Source organism: Pholis gunnellus (assembly GCF_910591455.1).
Source record: "Pholis gunnellus genome assembly, chromosome: 10".
NCBI lineage: Eukaryota > Metazoa > Chordata > Actinopteri > Perciformes > Pholidae > Pholis > Pholis gunnellus.
The window spans coordinates 17,517,623-17,536,247 of NC_136537.1; the positions used below are offsets into that span (position 1 = coordinate 17,517,623).

The 18,625-nt window shown below is 42.0% G+C and overlaps 3 protein-coding genes across 3 annotated transcripts; 2 read left to right on the forward strand and 1 right to left on the reverse strand.

Annotated features, from left to right (window-relative positions):
* The first annotated feature begins 716 nt into the window (after window positions 1-716).
* Window positions 717-8,842, forward strand: tmem255a (transmembrane protein 255A). Its single transcript, XM_079167302.1, has 10 exons — window positions 717-880; window positions 2,596-2,738; window positions 3,182-3,244; window positions 4,717-4,806; window positions 5,867-5,932; window positions 6,095-6,183; window positions 6,357-6,428; window positions 6,760-6,922; window positions 7,086-7,232; window positions 7,772-8,842. Exons 1-10 carry the CDS (start codon window positions 823-825, stop codon window positions 7,913-7,915), a joined length of 1,035 nt encoding a protein of 344 aa, XP_079023428.1. The 5' UTR covers window positions 717-822; the 3' UTR covers window positions 7,916-8,842.
* A 1,015-nt stretch (window positions 8,843-9,857) lies between these two features.
* zbtb33 (zinc finger and BTB domain containing 33) lies at window positions 9,858-14,328 on the reverse strand. The gene is made up of 2 exons (XM_079168034.1): window positions 14,094-14,328; window positions 9,858-13,107 (listed from the first exon to the last, which is right to left on the reverse strand). The coding sequence occupies exon 2, from the start codon at window positions 13,103-13,105 to the stop codon at window positions 11,240-11,242; it is 1,866 nt and encodes a 621-aa protein (XP_079024160.1). The 5' UTR covers window positions 13,106-13,107; window positions 14,094-14,328; the 3' UTR covers window positions 9,858-11,239.
* A 1,107-nt stretch (window positions 14,329-15,435) lies between these two features.
* On the forward strand, window positions 15,436-18,315 carry nkap (NFKB activating protein). Its single transcript, XM_079168079.1, has 8 exons — window positions 15,436-16,035; window positions 16,512-16,592; window positions 16,705-16,769; window positions 16,855-16,944; window positions 17,064-17,106; window positions 17,200-17,412; window positions 17,836-17,985; window positions 18,073-18,315. The coding sequence occupies exons 1-8, from the start codon at window positions 15,587-15,589 to the stop codon at window positions 18,245-18,247; spliced, it is 1,266 nt and encodes a 421-aa protein (XP_079024205.1). The 5' UTR covers window positions 15,436-15,586; the 3' UTR covers window positions 18,248-18,315.
* The last annotated feature ends 310 nt before the right edge of the window (window positions 18,316-18,625 follow it).

The following is an 18,625-nucleotide window of genomic DNA, read 5'->3' on the forward strand; positions in this document are numbered from 1 at the left end:
TTTGACTCCATGTGATGTATAGCAAGCTCTCACATTCACTTGTTTACCCCTGCGTTCAGTGAGAGACACTCAGGTGGTGACAATGCTAGTGACCGTTACATTTACCTCTCTCAGTGACTTTTTTATTTTTTACTTTATTCACATTACTTATATTTTCCTAATTACAATCACAACACTAAAACTGTACTACCTTGTTTTAAATGCCAAACCCATTATTCGATTTAACGTTATCTCAATTGTCGTTATTCACCTTGTATCTTGGAACGTTGACGTTAACCGTTAAAGTAGCGTTACTGCACGAACATTTCCCAGCGTTAGTTATCTTTAAAATGCCGGAGTATACTTGAATTTCGGTGGACGTCAGTTGTGTAGAGAAGATATGAGGAGACTGTGCTATTAATTACTCTGACGGTTAAACATTTCGTTACACTTCCTTTGAAACAAATTCAAGTAGTAACGTCTGTAAGAGTACAGTTGATTTTTTGAGTACGTGTTTGACATGCGCACACACGGCCAGCAGCAGCAGCAGCAGCAGCAGCAGCATCGACCCACCGTCCCACACCGACACACCGCGAGGACGGAGACCGACAGAGCTAGGTATCACAGCCGCGGGGATGCGAGACGAACACGGGCTGGGCGAGGACGGAGGGCGGTTGTCAGAGAATGCCACACAGCAAGCCAAGACACCGTTTGCGTTTCCTCCCGAGTCTAAAATATATAGCGAATAACCAATAACGTTGAGTCGTGATTATTTTTCTTAATTATTTTTTTAATTTGCAAGAGGATTGTCCAGCGGACTGCGTTAAACATCCTCCAGCCAGCATGCCACCTGCTCAGAGCCTTCAATCCAGCAGACTGACCCTCTCTGAAACAAGCATAGGTAGGTGTGTGTGCAAGGTCAACGTCTTGTCTGCAGCAGGTTTGATCAATTCAATAATATGCTGGTTTTACTGGTTTAGATTGTATTACGCTCCGACAGCATTATTGTAATTGCTCCTACACACAAAGGTTAATAATTACACCACTCACTCTTATTTTGGTCGGTTAAAAACACCAACTGTATGTTTTCTTTCTCTCACAAAAGCAGACAAAAACACTCGTTGATCTCCAGACAGTTTTTTTCTTCTGGTCCAGGCCTGCAGCGCGTCACTGCAGGCGCGGCGACGTTGAGTAACCACAGGAGCCTGGATGTTTGGCTCTGATGGTTAACTGCCTGACACACAGATCAATGCAGGATGGCCGTTCTGCTGATAACATTAATAAAAGGGTCTTTTTGTGTAGGGCTAAATCTGAGAAGATATTTTGTGCATTTTAGTGCTGCCCATAACAGGTTATTCTCACTAGATGGTACATGGCTTGCTAATTGTAGTACTCAATCTACACAGTTGATGGTAGAAGCATTCATGTGAGTTTGCTTTAGACTTCGTATTCATTTTAAAGCAATTTTGGAGAATGACAAGTAGTACCTACTGGAGCATCACTGGACTGTAGAGGCATAGATAGGTTGGTGGTGTAACCATATAGGGATGGTTATGTCACTCTGACCGTCAGTGGATCTACTGTACTTGTATTTTGAGTAACGTTAAACATAAGTAATCTTTAATCGAATAACTGTACCCATACTTGAGAGTATAGTTAACATGTCTTTAGCCATGTATGAATTTGAGTTAGAGCCAAAGGACGTTGATTAAATCAAATGTGTCAACAATGTTATTGCTTCAACCTTATATCGACAATCAGATAATATGTTAAGTGGCAAAATTGTTGTCATTTCATATTCAGTTTGGCCTGAGAGCTAGCAATGGATGATGTATCTCTGAGATTAAAACTGAACGGATGTGATGTGATGGTAAAACCAGAGACATTTATTATTAATTTCAGTGATGCAAAACAGCAACGTGCATTGTTTCAATTAGCTGTAATTTGAGTTGATGCTCTTATTAGTCTGACGATGTTGCGATGAGCTTTTTGAATAAATAAAACAGGAAGAGTTAAAAAATAGATGGAGGAATCTGAATTGCAAAACTTTCACATATTTTGTTGAGTATTTTAATATGTTCTTATATAAAAGATGGTTGTATTATTAGTATCTTGTGTTGAATGTCGTCCCGTCTGTCCTGTCGCACTATGACATCACTAAGCCAAGTTCTTAACAATATTTGTTGTAATGCCAACGCAGTTAATTCAATTGATACCAGAATAAAAACGAAGTACGCTTACCTGGCATACATGCATCATATAGTATCAGTTGGCTGTAAAATAGTCACCCTAATTTCAGCCTTTCAAAAAAAGCAACATACACGGTATGAATATGTCAAGTAAAGATTGTTTATTTTGTTGTAAGTTGTTTTTGTCTTTTTCTATCATGAGCAACATAAGAAGCCATTGTCCTTTTCAGAGCTAAATACTGCAGCATAATTGGCCACTCAATGTAAATGTGAAGGAGAAACTGGAGTCCACTCCTGAGTCTCTTTAACTACTTCCCATTGCATCAATGCTTGTGGTGGATTTTAGTTGCAGCCTCATCCTCGTGATTTCCCATCACATTACTGCCCACGTCACAGCAGGAATGCTGTCTCATTTGTCGTCTCACAGGTTCCTTTAAGAGGAGGAAGAGGAAATCCATCATAGTGTTGGTGTTGCTGCTCATCGTATCCGTGCTCATCCTCATCTTTGGCCTGGCAGCGACTACCAGGACGCAGAACATCACAGTGGGCGGCTACTACCCGGGAGTCATTGTGAGTGCACGTTCACACCTGCATGCCACAGCAGGCAGGCCTGTCAGAGTTCATAATGAGTGTGTGAAGTGAGAGTCTTTCCAGCCAGCACTTCCCTCTCCTGTTGAAACTAATTACTGAAGGTCTCTGAGGATTGAATTTTCCCCACATTCATTATTCAGCATCACTGTCATTAGGTGCTGAGTGAGGTAAAGTATCTCAGTCCATAAATGTGTTTTCTTCACAATACTCGGCTTTTATCATTCTGCCTCAATTATAGAGCGACTATGAAAGCAGCTACTGTATGTCAGCTACATTTTGCTTATCTATAAAAGTTGATGGTTTATTAGAGAGTAAACACTCTGAAATTCTTCCCTCGGGGCATCACAGAAACATATGTTTTATCGAACTGCTTTATCATCAAATGAGATCAATGCCCTAACAGCTTTTTTCTTTTTTTTCAGCTGGGCTTTGGCTCTTTTCTGGGAATTATCGGCGCTCATTTGATAGAGAACAAGAGGCAGATGGTAAGAGGATTTATATTACCTCTTTGCGTTGAGATCACTTTAAGTGCTTGGTGTCTCCCTCACAGAAAACTGTCATTAAACTGTATACCAGCCCCAATGACCTTACGACAGCCTACAGGCCTGATTATGTTATTTAAGTGACAACAGAAAGAGCAGACCTGACCCAGACTGTGAGTCCCACTTAGCCTGAGGAGGTTTGTGTATTGGAGAAAGTATCCTGGGCTTTGAGGGACATGCGGCCAGAAATAGAAGTAGGGTGTAAGTTGAGGAGGACCGATGTATTCACTGGAATGTGGGGAACTGTAGAGTAGGGGAGCAGGTGGAAGGTGACGGGCAGGGACTGTCAGGGCTGCAATGAAGAATGACTCTGTACCGTGACACCTTTTCACATAACTCAGCAAGGTTTGGACGGCTGCGATCCCACAAATGATTGAGCTATGACATGTTACGCCACGCTGCCCTTAAAATGTTATGACACACAATAAAATCCGATGATTTATGTTATGGTTTTGGGGAATTAGAGGCACACAGGACTTACATTTTCAGTAGTTGACCTACAAAAAATGAATTGACTCTTTTGATAATCGATCAATCGCTTTATTCATTTTTAAGCAGAAATGCCAACAATTCATGTCTAGACGTGTGGGTGTGGTTTGATCTGATTTGTTTGACAGATTTCTTGCAGCATGAGCAAACGATCCCACAACTGGTCATCAGACTTTAATTCAAATATTGCCTCATTGAGATTTACAGTTGGGTGTCATCCACTTAAATCCAGCGAGAAGAGCACAGAGTAAAAAAACACAGATACAGAAATTCTTTTAATGTTCTTAGTTTGGCAGAAAATAGTGCGTTGATGGAGGGCCACATCGTTTAGAGTAAGAAATCATTAAAATAAGTTGTCTGGGCCTTTAAAAACGATAAGCCTGACCAACAATCAACATGTCACAACTCAAATCCTAAACATGTATTGTTAAAAATGCCGTCGTTTTCAACCAAATGCTGCTGGATGTATTCATGTTAGCATCACAGAGGGCTTTGCATGGCATAAATCCCCGTTACCTTGAGCTGTTTGATCCGTTGTGTCACCTGCACTGCCTCCCTGCTGCGAGCTGGGCTGGCTGCAGACAGAGTGGTGTGATGTGTAATTGAATACATGCTGTCTTTCATTGAGGAGTAGGGGGGGGTTGGCGAATGTGTGTGTGTGTATGTGTGTGTGTGTGTGTGTGTGTGGGGGGCATCGTGCTAACCATGAAGAACATCACAGGACCACACAGCCCCCGCCACCCTCATCCTATTCCATTCAGAAGTACATAGTCCTGCATGATGATACACATTAGTGATGAAAACGTAACCCAATACAAAAGTGCTGAGAGGAAGCAATTAACGTTGTTGCTGTTTAAGTTGAGTTTATAGTTTCAAAATCATTACACAGTGATGAAGAGTGATGCAGCTGATGTTTTCCTTCACAGTTAGTGGCATCCATGGTCTTCATCAGTTTCGGAGTGGTGGCCGCCTTCTGCTGTGCTATTGTCGACGGAGTGTTTGCTGCGAGGCATATTGTAAGTATCACTGAGGCTTATATTTATTTAACCAAACTGATAAATTATGAATATGAAAACGTATGCCCTGACTTATAACAAGCTGATTAATCAATGCCATCCCCATTAAAGCTTAATATACTCTGTCTGCATTAGACATACAGTAAAACGAATGCCCTTCTGCAAGGCCTTTGCTCACATGTGGCCGTCTGTAGCAGCTGCTGCCCCCGTCTCAGCGAGACAAATATATAACGTCGTAGAGGCAGATTCTCCATGACGCAAAGTACTTAAAACGATAATAAATAACCACTAATGCACTCTTGAAAACAATTATGCTAAAATAAGTAATGGCTTGGTGAAAAGTGAGATCAGCACTATTAGCAGGTTTTCATTTGCCCGTCGCGTCAGTGAAATGGAACATTTATTTTCGGACAGTTTTTTTGTGCACTGAACACCAAAGAGGCTGCCGGCACGCTGTTGAATAAAGAGAACTAGGAGTGTGACGCCGTGACAGACTGAAGAGATGATGTGATGCTGTCAGATGGTTTACATTGCCTTTTTTCTGACTCTTACATGTATCTACATTTTCTCGAACTGAATCACATTTTTGGATCGAAGGACAAAATTCTTTCTCGCTTTTCCCCGAATATAAATCAAATATAGGTCTACACAATTAAGCGCATAATAACCACAATCATCCTTTCTGTTATGTGCTATAATCACGAGCTACTTCTAAAGTGCTTGCGTTCAGTAAAATGTAGTTTCTGACCCTTCACAGGTGTTTGTTTGAGGCACCTAGCAATAAATTAATAATTAATGAAATAATCACAAACTAACTGACATAATGAACCTGAATTTCCGTGTCCCCAGTGGTTTTTACCCAGTTAATAATTCAGCCTTGCTTTCTGGCTTTCTATGAGGTTCTGATGGATGAAGTTTTGCTGTCATTAATAATGCAGCACCAATCACATACAAGCTCTTGTCTCTTTGCTTTTGCTTCTTCTTGTTCAGTTTGGTTCGTATGTAGACCAGCGATGAATTGTGCTGTGAAATCTATAAAAATATGTTTATTGTACCGCAGGACCTCAGGCCGCTGTATGCTGGCCGCTGTGAGTATCACTCTAGTGACACTTCACCTGAACGTGATGTAAGAAACACATTTTATTTACTCTATCTGTTTACAGAAATACTATTCATTTCATCCTCGGTGTATGTGTTAGCCCTGAAATTGTATGGGGACATTGTTAGGAGCCAGAATCTGACCCAAAGTAAAAAGGACCACTTATTTGAAATCATTTTTTACCTGCAGGTGCCCTGTCAGACGTCATCGCGGACATCCTGTAACCTGCACGTAAAGGGCAACACCTGTTACTGCTGCGACCTCTACACCTGTGGGAAGTGAGTACGCTTAGAAAACGGACAAACCTCTGAATCAGTGGCTGCTTACTTTGCTGTGCTGCTTTGATTGTTTGGATTTTTTGACTGTGCCATTTTTGTGGGAGATTGTTCTGCACTGCAACGTTGATTGTATTAGAAAGAGACTGTTTCTTTTCTTTTAACCTTTGTTTCAGAGAACATCCTCTTATGGGACTTCAGAATAAAGATGTTTTGAAAAAGTTTAGAAAATCATCCATGATTTGGAAGTAGGTCCCTCTTTTTTCTAGAACCATATTGGCAATTTAATGATCAACTCATAAGTGATGACTAAAGTAATTGTGTGGAGTCTGTATGATGTAACTCACTATAGAAATGTGTTTTTAGGGTGCCATTTCCTCTCTGCATGTCCTTTTTGTGTCCAAACCCTCGTCCATGTCCTCTGTGTCTCTAGCTCGTCATAGTCTCATTTATCTCTATCAATCAAAACCTTATGTTTTTCCTTTATTGTGTCCTGAATACAACAAGTACAAACTTAATCAGTGACCTTTGTAGCTTGACTGTATGCCGTCTCCCTCTCTGTCCCACCCACTGGTCTAGCCGTGTAGAGATGATGGGAGGCTACCACGAATACACCGATGTGAAGAGCTGCCAGGACGTGGTGCACCTCTATCACCTGCTGTGGTCCGCTACAATCCTCAATATCATCGCCCTCTTTCTGGGCATCATTACTGCGGCAGTGCTGGGAGGCTTCAAAGACCTGGTGGGTACATTTGTTAACCAGCAAAGAAGAGAAGACACCGTCGGACAGCTGGGCTTAAATACTGCTGAATGTGGCTTTGTCAGTATGAGCTGAGTAAAGCAATTGTAATTCTCTGGCGTTTGAATTTATAGAAACTGATCAATATTCTTCATGTCCTTGTCAGATTCCCTCTGCTGCCTTAGAGAGTACATCTGAACCAGAGGCCATCACAGCTCCAGTCCTCCCACATCCTCCCCCAGCCACCACCACCATCAACTCATATTACAACACTGCCCCCTGCCTGCCTCCTTACACTGCATACGACCTGCAGGTAAGGGGCCAATTAAATCAGTGACGTCTAGTTCAGTGTTTCATTCAAAATGATGTTCTTTGATGAACGAAATGAACGTGAAAGTGATCAGGCAATATTATGATGTGAAATGGCATTTAACTGCCGGATTAACTTGAAGGTTGCAATGCCTGCAGTCAATAGTATCTTCTTACACTTTCTATTAATATTTTCTCACTGTCAACATTAAAGAATCTAAATAGGATGGTAAGTGTCTGCAGCAAAATTAAAACAGCAGTTTCAGATTAGGATAAACCCAAACTAACTGATATAATGACTCTTTCACAACCTCTGCCATCTCTCTAAGCTCTTTGAGGAAGATGACCTGAGAGAATAAACACATTCAGGGACCAAATTCTTAATATCCTTAAATTTTAATTGTGCACTCTGTGCATTCTATTTGTATATTATTGTACTCTGTGTTCTTATCCCTTAGGGGGATAAAATAAGTGATTAATTGACTATTCTGAAGCCAAAGTCGTAAACAGATCATTCTAATAAATGATTCGTCTCGCCTGCAGGGCTCCTGCCTGTTCCCCGACTCCTCAGGTCTCTCAGATGACTCCCAGTCTGGAGCCAGCCACCTGTGGCCCACTATGATCCCTCCGCGCTACTCTCCTCCTCACAACCATCCTGACGAGAAGCCTCCACCGTACAGCCCGTGATACGGCTTCAAGCAAAGACGGCGCCTGAAACATTGTCGGGTGTTTTTAGACGCCGAATGCACGGTTCCTCCGAGCTTTTCCTCACAATCTTTGAGAAGTGTGTTGAAGGAAAGGTGGTGAGGAAGAGGAGGACGACCACGGAGCACACTCACTTTGAGTTCAGCCCAAAACACTGAGTGTTTGTCTCCCTGGGCACCACTGACACTCATGCCTGCACTGTGTGTGTGTGTGTGTGCATCTACACATCGAGAGACAACCGGATCAAAGCCAGGACTGTTTACACATTTATCTGCCTTAATGCTTCCAGCGCTGCAGCTCTTGGGCTCCTGGATTTGTTCTGTGCGAAAACTCCAAAACTCTCCTCCAGCTCATGCTTTAAATGTACTTCTCTTTAGTTCATATTGTAAATACTTCATGCCTCGAGCGGCAAAGAGGACGACGTCCTCACTGTTTGCAGTTTGGATCTGGACTGATGCTCACAGCCACGACCTTGCTGTGGGATCGAAGCCCAGTTACATAAAAGCTTTGGTGTCTCCCCCGAATCTGAATCAGCTAGAAAATTAGAAACTGTGGTTGTAGGCCAAAGCAGTTTCTTTAGCCGTTTAGTAGCAAAGTAGACAGTAATGGAGGTATTACATGCTCGTAACGTATGTACAGCAGTATGGTATACAGATGCTACTTTAGCAGTTAAGACTACGGTATCCGAACAGATCATGGTATCTATTTATCAACTCTTCAGTTTATGTTCCACAATATCTTGATCAATGTGTGGTGCACTTTGCAGAGCAATGTTTATGAAGAAATAAGTAGATGTTGAGGAAGGACAGTTAAGTTAAGTTGCACTTCAAACCCTATTTATTGTCTTTTCACTAAAAGCTGCCAAGAAGGTAAACATATATCTATGTCTCTCTTTGTAAGTAGTCGTAATGTCACATCTATGAGTTTAAAAGTTGTCTCTGTCAGGCCGAGTGTGGACAGTCAGTGCTGGATTCACTGACATGAGATGGGAGATAATGAAGAGACAAAAGGAGAGAGAAGAAGAGTAAACTTAGTCCATGAGACAGGTCTCTGTTAGCTTTAATCACTGCTTTTCATCATTTAAACACATTCTCAGGGGCTGATTGTCAGTTCCTCTTTGTCTTGCCATTAAAAAATGTTTTGTGTAATTCAAAGAGTGTTTCTTCCTTTTCAAGGTAGCTTTCATCCAGACTGAAACATTTCAACAGCTACAGGTAGCCATGAAACTCTGCCGACATTCATAGTGCCCAGAGGATGATCCCTACAGACTTCAGTGATCCCAGCTTTTCCTGTAGCGCCATCATGAGGTAATGAGGTCGACACTTTTTGGTATGACGAAAATTCCTGATCCGTTTGAAGGATTGCCACGACGTTTGGTGTAGATGTGCATGTCCCCCTCTAAAGAGGAAAGTAGTGACTTTGGTGACCCCTTAACTTTCCACGTCCATCATCTCGTCAAATGTTTAAGTTTCCAAAAACATTGGTTTATGACCACATACCGGAAAAAACTCATCTTTATGTATAGTGCTAATTAGCAAATGTTAGCATGCTAACTTGCAAAGTAAATATGGTGACAGTGGTAAACATAAACCCTGCTAACATCAGCATATTGGCTGAAAGCACCGCGTCACAGAGCCACTAGCGAGGCTACATTTCCTCTGTGAAACCAGGATTAAACTGAGTTTACCCATTTCACTGAACAAAAATATAAATGTGTATATGTCTTATTACACCAATGAGTTCAACTCTTACACCAGCTTCTGATTTTGTGTATTTTTTCCAGACTTTGCGAGAGGCAAATTAAGACTCGTCGTGTTCATCTCATATCATCGCGACACAGTAAATAAAATGACAGATATTTAAATGCTGTTGGTGGAAGACAATTAAGTAAAAAGAGTAAAAGAATAATTTATTTACCATCAGGAAACCCTTGTTGCTAATAGACAGAAAAGGAACATTTAGTTAGATGCCAACAGAACAGAGTATTTTTAATAACTATTTCATGTTGTATACCTCTATAAACCTAATAAATACATATGAAACTGTTAAAAAAAGAAAGTGGGATTAATACAAATATACTGTACATCAGACACCAATGTTAATCTGTTAATTAAAAAACAAATCTTGCATGATTTTATTGAATGACAAAGAATCGATTCCCATGTTAGCACTACTTGTTTGTTTTTACTCACACTGTCCAACCACTACATTTGTGATAGAATGGAAAAAAAAAAAAAAAAGTAAAAAAGTAAAAATATTACAGAAAAATCTTCTGCCTGATCCGACACCGAGTGCTTTGAAATAATCCTCAATTTATGTCAATCCTATCATCACACTGCTAAGTCTCTAGCCTACTCTATGAAGGATTTTGGCATTGAAATATATATATATTAAAAATAAAGGAAACATGTTAAGCATAGGAAATAAAAATGTACAAGTGAATGAAAATAAAAACAGGTTTAATCAACAATAAAGTAAGCCAAACCACTGAAAAATTAAATAACCATTGTATATCTTCCCTTCCACAACACCCAGATGAGGAATCGCCAACAATCACACAATGAAAAAATATATTTCCAATCATAATAAACATTCTCTTTAACAGAATGAGGCTTAAAATAGTCTCAAATTGGAACAAGCAATGATCAGTTCACAAACGCCTTGTGTTAAACTTCATGATCCGGTAACGATAGATTCATTTTATTATGGATCATATCCTGTATTGTATACAAATCTGTTGAAACTACAAAATGCATTCTAATGTATCCTGTGAACAAAAGGTTTCCTCGTTACTCACAATATCATTCACATTCCTAAATAGGCAATGATCCTAAATGCGTAGGGCCGGTTGCATACACGGGTCTAATGTCACGTATTGGCCTGAATGTGTAAGATGATAAAAACTAAATATACATGATTTAACCGTTTATTACAGCTAGTGAGTCTTCTTGCATGGATTTGTTTCCTTTATCCTCTTACTGCGTGGTAACCACTGCTATATGTTTTTTGTTAATGTGACTATCATTTCTTCCAATGATACAAAAAGCATCATGTTATTACACAAGCAGAGTAACACGATTAACGGTCTGGTCATATTCAACTATTCCTTCAACTCAAGTTGAAGAAATTCAATCAATCTCCAGCTTGCTCTGGCAGTCTCACCACGTTTAGTACAATATTACGCCTTAAAAATGTCATTGCAAGGAAGCTGACACTGAAGAATTACAGAAGAATATTGTTGACATGGAACCAATAGGGGGGGGTGGGGCACCTAAAAGGCACAGGTAATGGAGCAGCTCGTGCTGCTCAGTAGGTCTCTGGTATAACAAAGTCAAACTCCGTGGCTCCCTGTGGAGGACTGTTAATGGTCGACGCCGGTCGGGCGCGAGCGTTGGGCGGCATGTGAGCGTCGGGCTCGACGAAGATGTCGTCCCAGTTCAACATCCTGCTCTGAGTGGAGGAGTGGACGTCTTCGCCGACGGCGGTTATGTGATGCACGCTGCCATCCTCCGATATGACGGGGACCCCCTGCCCGTCCGTGCTCCACGAGTACGGCTTCATCTGCACCGTTTTACACGGCAGGAGTCGGTACACGTTGTTGTCCGTCTCGTCTTTCTCTTTCCTCCCGCTGGGATCCTGGTTGTGGGCTTGCTTGCAGTGGGTGGACAGCAACTGGTAGTTCATGAACATTTCATTGCACACCAAGCACTGGTACCTCCGCTCTCCCGTGTGGTGGATTTCATGTTTAGTTCTGTACTCGGCCAGTGCAAAGACCTTGTTGCAGTGGCGACACGGATACTTCTTTTCCCACGAGTGGGTGTTGAAGTGACGACGGAGACTCGTCAGACAAACGTAGGGGCGCTTGCAGACGACGCACACGTAGAACGTCTTCCCGTCCATGATGAGCTCATAGTGGTCCTCGAGCTCCATTTTGGTCTTTTTCTTGTTTGAGCCGCCCAGCGGTGAGGTGGGTGTTTTATCAAACGGTTTCAAAGGCGTCGCCATAAACGCCCGCTTCCCTCTATTGACTTTAGAGCCCCCTTCGCCTGGATCTTCCTTCACCGGGACAATGTCGTATGTGTTTTCTCCAATATTTGCATACACTTTACAGCCTGACGAAATCGAATCAATCTCCGTGGTTGTATTGAGTGTCACTGTCTTTTTTGCTGCTATGGCCGATTTGGGACTGTTTGTTCGATTTGCTTGACCTTCAGTCAAATCTAGGAGCTTTAATTTGAAATCCCCCTGCTGAGAGGAAGCAGAGACCTGCTTCTTGTGGACTCCCGTTATATCGCTGCTGTCCGAGGACTGAGAGGCACTCGAGGGCTCGGGGGTGACATTGCTTGACATGGCTGGCGTTGTTGGAGCACTTCCTGAGGAAACTATGGCCGGGGACGCAGAGTTATTGGAGCTGCTGTCTGGACTGTGCAGAGGGATGCTGGGGATTGGACTACTGATGATAGGAGGCTTTATAGGACTTGTTTTCAAGGGGGCGCTGGCTTTCTCTTTTGCTACTGTGTGATTTGATTCTTCATTTTGCTTTGATGCTGCCTTTCCTGAATCGGCTGTATCCACATCGATGGCGTCACCAGATTTGGCTTTCTGATTGGCCGCTCTGGTTTGAGCGTCCGTATGTGAGACAAACATAACATCACCGTCCGAGTCAGAGTCACTGCCCGTCGGCTTGCTCGTCTGATTGAATTCCTCGGCAGATATGGAGAAAGACTCTGCGATGATGGGCATCATCTCTGTGGGTGTGCCACTTTTGCTCAGGATCTCCTTTGACAAACCAGGCAGACCCTTAACTTGTGACAACGGTGACCCCAGGTTTGCAATGAACTTGACTCCCAGTATCTGTCCAGCATTGATGAGTTCCTCGAGCATGTCGGAGCGTACGCGGAAAATCTTGGCGCTGTAAATGTAATTGAGAATCTCCTCAAAGATTTCCGCTCTGATGAAGTTTAACTCGATCACTTGTCCGGCTACACTGAAGAGCTGGTGGAAATACGTACTCGAAGCAGACAGGACGGTTTTGTGAGCTCTGAATTTCTTGTCCTGTATGATAATGGTGACGTCACAAAATAACCCGTGATTCCGCTGCTCGTTCATCGACTTCAGCACAGACCCTGCATACTGTGTGTCGGTCGCAGAGATCAGCTTTAGACTCGGCATGGCTGTAGAGAGAGAAAAAACCAAAGAGAACAAATGAGGATCACATTTATTTAAGAAAAGGCAGAAAATTACATTATGTGACATGCAAGCATTCAAAAAGTGAACAATCACGACAGTTTGTTCAAGGGTGTCCTGAAACCATCAGACTTTGTTTTCTTTTGTTTGTGCAACACTGCATGTTACACCCTTGTTTTTGTGGAACTCGTCTTAAAGAGGGTTTGATATATGGTCATTTTGGCTCTAGTTTGAGATGCTGTTGTATTTGTAATGCATTACACTGCAGGGTCTAATTTAGTCTGATCAATAGAAGATCTTTGATGTCATTTTCGATATTTAAAAGTACATTTTTTTAAGTGCTCTAGTGGACAAGCTTTGTGATGGTTATACCTTTAGTCTAGACTATGGAGCAGAAGTGTCTAATAACTTGTCAGTCAACATATTCCCCCGATTACAATAAATATACGCGTATTTATTAGCAGAAATATAATGTAGTTCTCGAAAAGGCCGCGTTTAAGTCTTTAATGCAAACAGGAACAGTTAAAGTATGCACTTGAACATCAGTGTTTGTAGTCGTGCTAATGTTAGGCATCATAATTTAGTCCGACAACAAAAACAAAAACGTTACCTTAGCCACACGTTAGCTAACGTCACACCTCAGTTTAACAAAGTTGTAGAAACTAGCTTTGAGCTTAGTCTCGCGTGACATTGCACACGTGCAGAACTATGTTCAATAGGCTTTAACGGGGACGTTTGCTACTTTAATTAATCTAGTATTAATGCAATCGATCTGATATTCAAACATCGTAACAGGCTAGCTAACAAAGGTTACTAGCTGCGCTTCCTCCTCACTTCCTCCTTCATGAGGAGCGGGCAGCGCGGCCTGCTGTTTAGCATCTTGTTAGCATGCTAGCTTCAAACACAACACCACGATGGATGCGTGAGATCTGTTTATGTTAAACTGCTGCACATATAACGACTTCTGTTTTACCTGCAACCCTGATGTTTGCTGACAGGACTGAGCAGGACCACCGACTGTAGTGTCGTAGCTGGCTACAGACAATGGCTAACAACACAGAACACCCTGCCGACTGAGCTACAGCCTCATTGATGGAGCAGCCACAAGGAGTCGCCGTCGTGTAGGATTATAAAGCACACATTTAAACCGTAATATCATTACAAGACCCACAATAACAAAACATAATTTGATTCATGTTAGTGTTAAAACCACAATGAAATCGTGCCGTTAATTCAGCAGAAAACGGTTAAGTTAACGTGTTACTGTTTACGCGCCGGGTTTAGATAACGTTAACTGCCGGTTCATTCCCTTCAAAATAAAAGTTTACTGCGACTATCTCTACATACATTAAATAAGAGTACAATACCTGGCGCGATCTCATTAGGCACATGTTCAGGTTCTCCTGCTGACGTCCCGATGGAGCTGTTGAATTCTGCATGAAGTTCATCGGACATGGTCTTCCTGCTCCTTCCCTTGTATTTATCATACTTTCCCGCGTGTTTTGCGATGTAATGCCGCTTCATATTTAACCCCGTAAACAATACTTTCTGCTTGCAAATGAGGCACGTAGCGGTCGCATTCAACTCCGTGAAAAAGAACTCCATTGCCAGTGCATCATCAAGTTTCTTGCACACCGGCTTCACGGTTCTTTCCAGTTTAACGGTATTAGAAGACATCTTGCTTCTGTCGCGTCTCTGGTGTTACAAAACACACGGACTACTTTACAGAGAGAACCGATGTTGTTGTGTAGCATCCCAAACAACTGTATACCGTGGAGTTGCTGGTTGCTCGGTTAAAAGTCCAAAGACCACATTGATTTTAACTTCCGGTGTTGTGCCTGCACACCGAGATCTTCTTCATGTATCTCGCGGGAGGTCACACGTTGTCCAGAGCCCTCAAAAGTGAGAGTCGCGTCAACGGAAGTTCAAAATGCTAGATCGCGTGATTCATGTAGACAAAACTCGGTTCTTTTTCATGACAATTGCTTTTTTCAAGAAATTGAAAACTGGTCTCTTGACATGGGGTTTTAAGTTATCAGTAGAAAAGTCGGAAACTTAACCGTTAGTTTAAAACTATATGGATACGGAGTAAATATAGTGAAAGCATTTCAATTTCAATTAGGTCAGTACTGGATTATGGATTTATTGTGTTTGATTCAGCTGCATGAATCCAGATATGAGCCAGTTTTATTTTATTTCATTTTATTTTAGTAGTAGACATCCTGATCCACACTCCATGCCAGTTGGTGGCGGTAACGCGCCAATTCATTGTTTGCCAACCGCCAATAAACCTAAAAAAAGATGAAGAAGGACGAAGTCGTCTTCTACTTCCTGTTGTTGGACGCTTTTCTTGCGTATCACAGAAAACATGGACGCGTGTTAATTTTTATTTTCTCTCTCTAAATACTAACTTTTTTATACATATTTGTATCCCTAGTGTGTGAGAGTTTAAAGCGGTCAGTAGACATGCCACGTTCGGACGGCTCGAGCTCTGACGGCGGCGCGGAGCCCCGGAGTCCTCGTGCCCGGAGACCCCGGAGTCGCTCCCGCAGCCGCCACCGCAGCGGCAGCCGCGAGCGGAGCCTTTCTCCGTACAGCTTTGGGCCCAAACTCCCGAAGCCGCGCAACAGGGAGAAGGAACACGAGGAACGGGACCGCCGGTTCCGCGAGGCGAGGAACATCAGACGGATCCGCATAGGGTCTCGGTCCCGGTCCAGGTCCAGGGAGCGTCACAACAACAACAACAACAGCACCACCACCACCAACAACAGCAACAACAGCAACAGCGGTAGCTACAACCACTGGTCCGAGCAGCGGGACGCTTCTGGAAAACACGGAAGCTTCAAAGAAGAATATTACTACGAGCAGCAAAGAGACGACGCTCAGAGACAGAGACAAGAGGCGTTTATTGCCAGGTAAACAATGAAAACACTAATATTACAGCGAATGGTCTTTATATTGATACAGTTTCATTGAAGGGTCACTCCAGAACTCAATGTTGCATTTATATAACTTTATATAACAGAAGACAGATTAAAACATACCCATAGACACTAACATAGTCAGATTCAGCCTATTAGACATTAAATGATCTAATTATATGGCTACATTACAACTATTTGATAAAATATCAACTGCAGTTATAAAATATATAATATACTTTTGGAATATTAATTCATTTCAAGTTTTCAATTCAGTAAACTATTAAATTATCCAGAAGCAGTTTAAAAGATACGACTAACTTGTTGAAATCCTTATCACAATATTAATACAGGTATTTTTTCCAACATCTCTACAGTGGATGCTACAAAATAACGTAATAACTTTGACCTACAGTGTGAAACATAAAGAGTTGCTTCTTCAGACTTTTGCATCCGTCTTTCTGTTACAGGCGTCTGCAAGAGAGAGAGAGGATCGGTGAGGTAGGTTGTCCTGAAGTTTGGGGATATTCACCGAGAGTTAAAGAGCCGGAGTAAGTCAACAATCGCACCTCCAAAGCAACACGTTGTTTTTCAGAGGCACCACACATGTTTATCCTATTTTAAATTATGAAAGCTCACATTTCTGTCTTTGTTCTGCACCAGCTCTGACGAATTCACACCAGTCGAAGAAGACGAGAAAAACAGCAGTTCAGAATCCAGCTCAGGAGGTACAGCACAGTGTTTGAACATTAATAAATATTACATTGATATTGTTATGTCGTTTGTATTTACAAACACTTCTGTTATTCATAGGAAAGAAGAAGAAAAAGAAGAAGAAGAAATCCAAGAAGAAAAAGAACAAAAAGCATTCTGAGGACAGCGAGCTGGAATCAGATTCAAATGGTAAGATTATCAATATCATAATTATATGAATTCAAGTCTTTTTAGTGAGTTATATCGGCTGAAATATATTTAATATTTCTTAGCTTTCATTGATTTTCATCCTTTTTTGCGTCTTTCAGAAGAAGAAATAAAGAAGAAGAAGAAGAAAAAGAAGAGCAAGAAGTATGCGCTAATATGCAGCTTTACGCCAGCGTCGCTTCATTCACACAGAAAAGGGACATTTTGATAAACCAAACATCTCTCGTTTCCTTTTAGGTCCAAGAAGTCCAAGAAGAAGAAGGCAAAGAAGAGTCGGAAGGAGTCCAGCAACTCCAGCAGTGAAGAGTCAGGGGAGGAAGGGGAGGAAGAGGAAGAGGAGGGGGATCCCAACGGAGTGATGTGGGTGGAGAAGACCTGCATGGACGAAAACGTGGTCGGCCCCGAAGCTCCGCTCACACACGACATGTCGCAGGACGACAGACCTTTGGAGTAAGTCGGTCTGACGTCATGTAACTAAAGCTCTTAACATCTTTAGGATTAGAATTTCCAAAATAAAAGCACCGCAGCAGGATGTGAGAGGATTCATAGCGCTGACAAGGTTATCATTACTACCAGCGCCGGGAGGACAACTTCCTGTTGTACTGTTTTGAGCAGAATAAAAGGGACGCGATCACATGTTTATCATTCACCTCAAAGCAACACAAACAGCCAAAGAGTTGCTCAAGAAAATAATCTGCAATAAAATGAATACATAAAAAAATCATTGGTTACTTGCAGCCCAAGAAGTTGGCTTTGTAATATTACTAGCAGGGGTATTTATACTTGTTTCAGAATCAGAGAACATAAAATATTTTGTTCTACTTTTATTATTTTTTGCCAATTAATGACTCGTCTCGTTTTCTGTTCTTCCAGTTTTGGTCACGCACTGTTGCCGGGTGAGGGTGCTGCGATGGCGGAGTACGTGAAAGCGGGCAAACGTATCCCGAGAAGAGGCGAGATCGGTCTCACCAGTGACGAGATCGCAAACTTCGAGAAGTCCGGCTACGTGATGAGCGGCAGCAGGTTGGTGATATTCATAAGTAGGACAACTAACTCTGTGATAAGATCCTTTCAGATCATTACTGACGAGTTTCCGATGTAACCCCGCAGACATCGTCGTATGGAGGCTGTGCGTCTGAGAAAGGAGAACCAGATCTACAGTGCAGATGAGAAGAGAGCTCTGGCTTCCTTCAACCAGGAGGAGAGGAGGAAGAGAGAGAGCAAGATCCTGTCCAGCTTCAGGGAGATGGTGTACCGGAAAACCAAGGGCAAGGAGGAGAAGTGAACATCTTATTTATATAGACAGGAGGGGTAGTAATGTTTCATTCTAACCACATTCAGTTTGAGTTGACTGTACAGTGTGGGGGGGGGGGGGGGGGGGGGGGATTTTACTTTTAAAGAAATGTGTGTAAGACTCTGTTCTGTTTTATATTTACTCACTGGAGTCGTCCCTTTCAATTGTTTAACCTTAACTTGTAAATGTTTCTCTGGATCAGAACAGTAAATACATTTTCATTATCAAGTTGTGGATTTCATATTTTTTATTTGATTTAATTCATGAAAAAATGTATTTAACTAGTAACGGCCTCATTGAGATTAAAAAGCTCCTTTTGAAGAGTGTCCTGGCCAAGACAGCAGCAGCACATACGTTTCAGACAAAGAA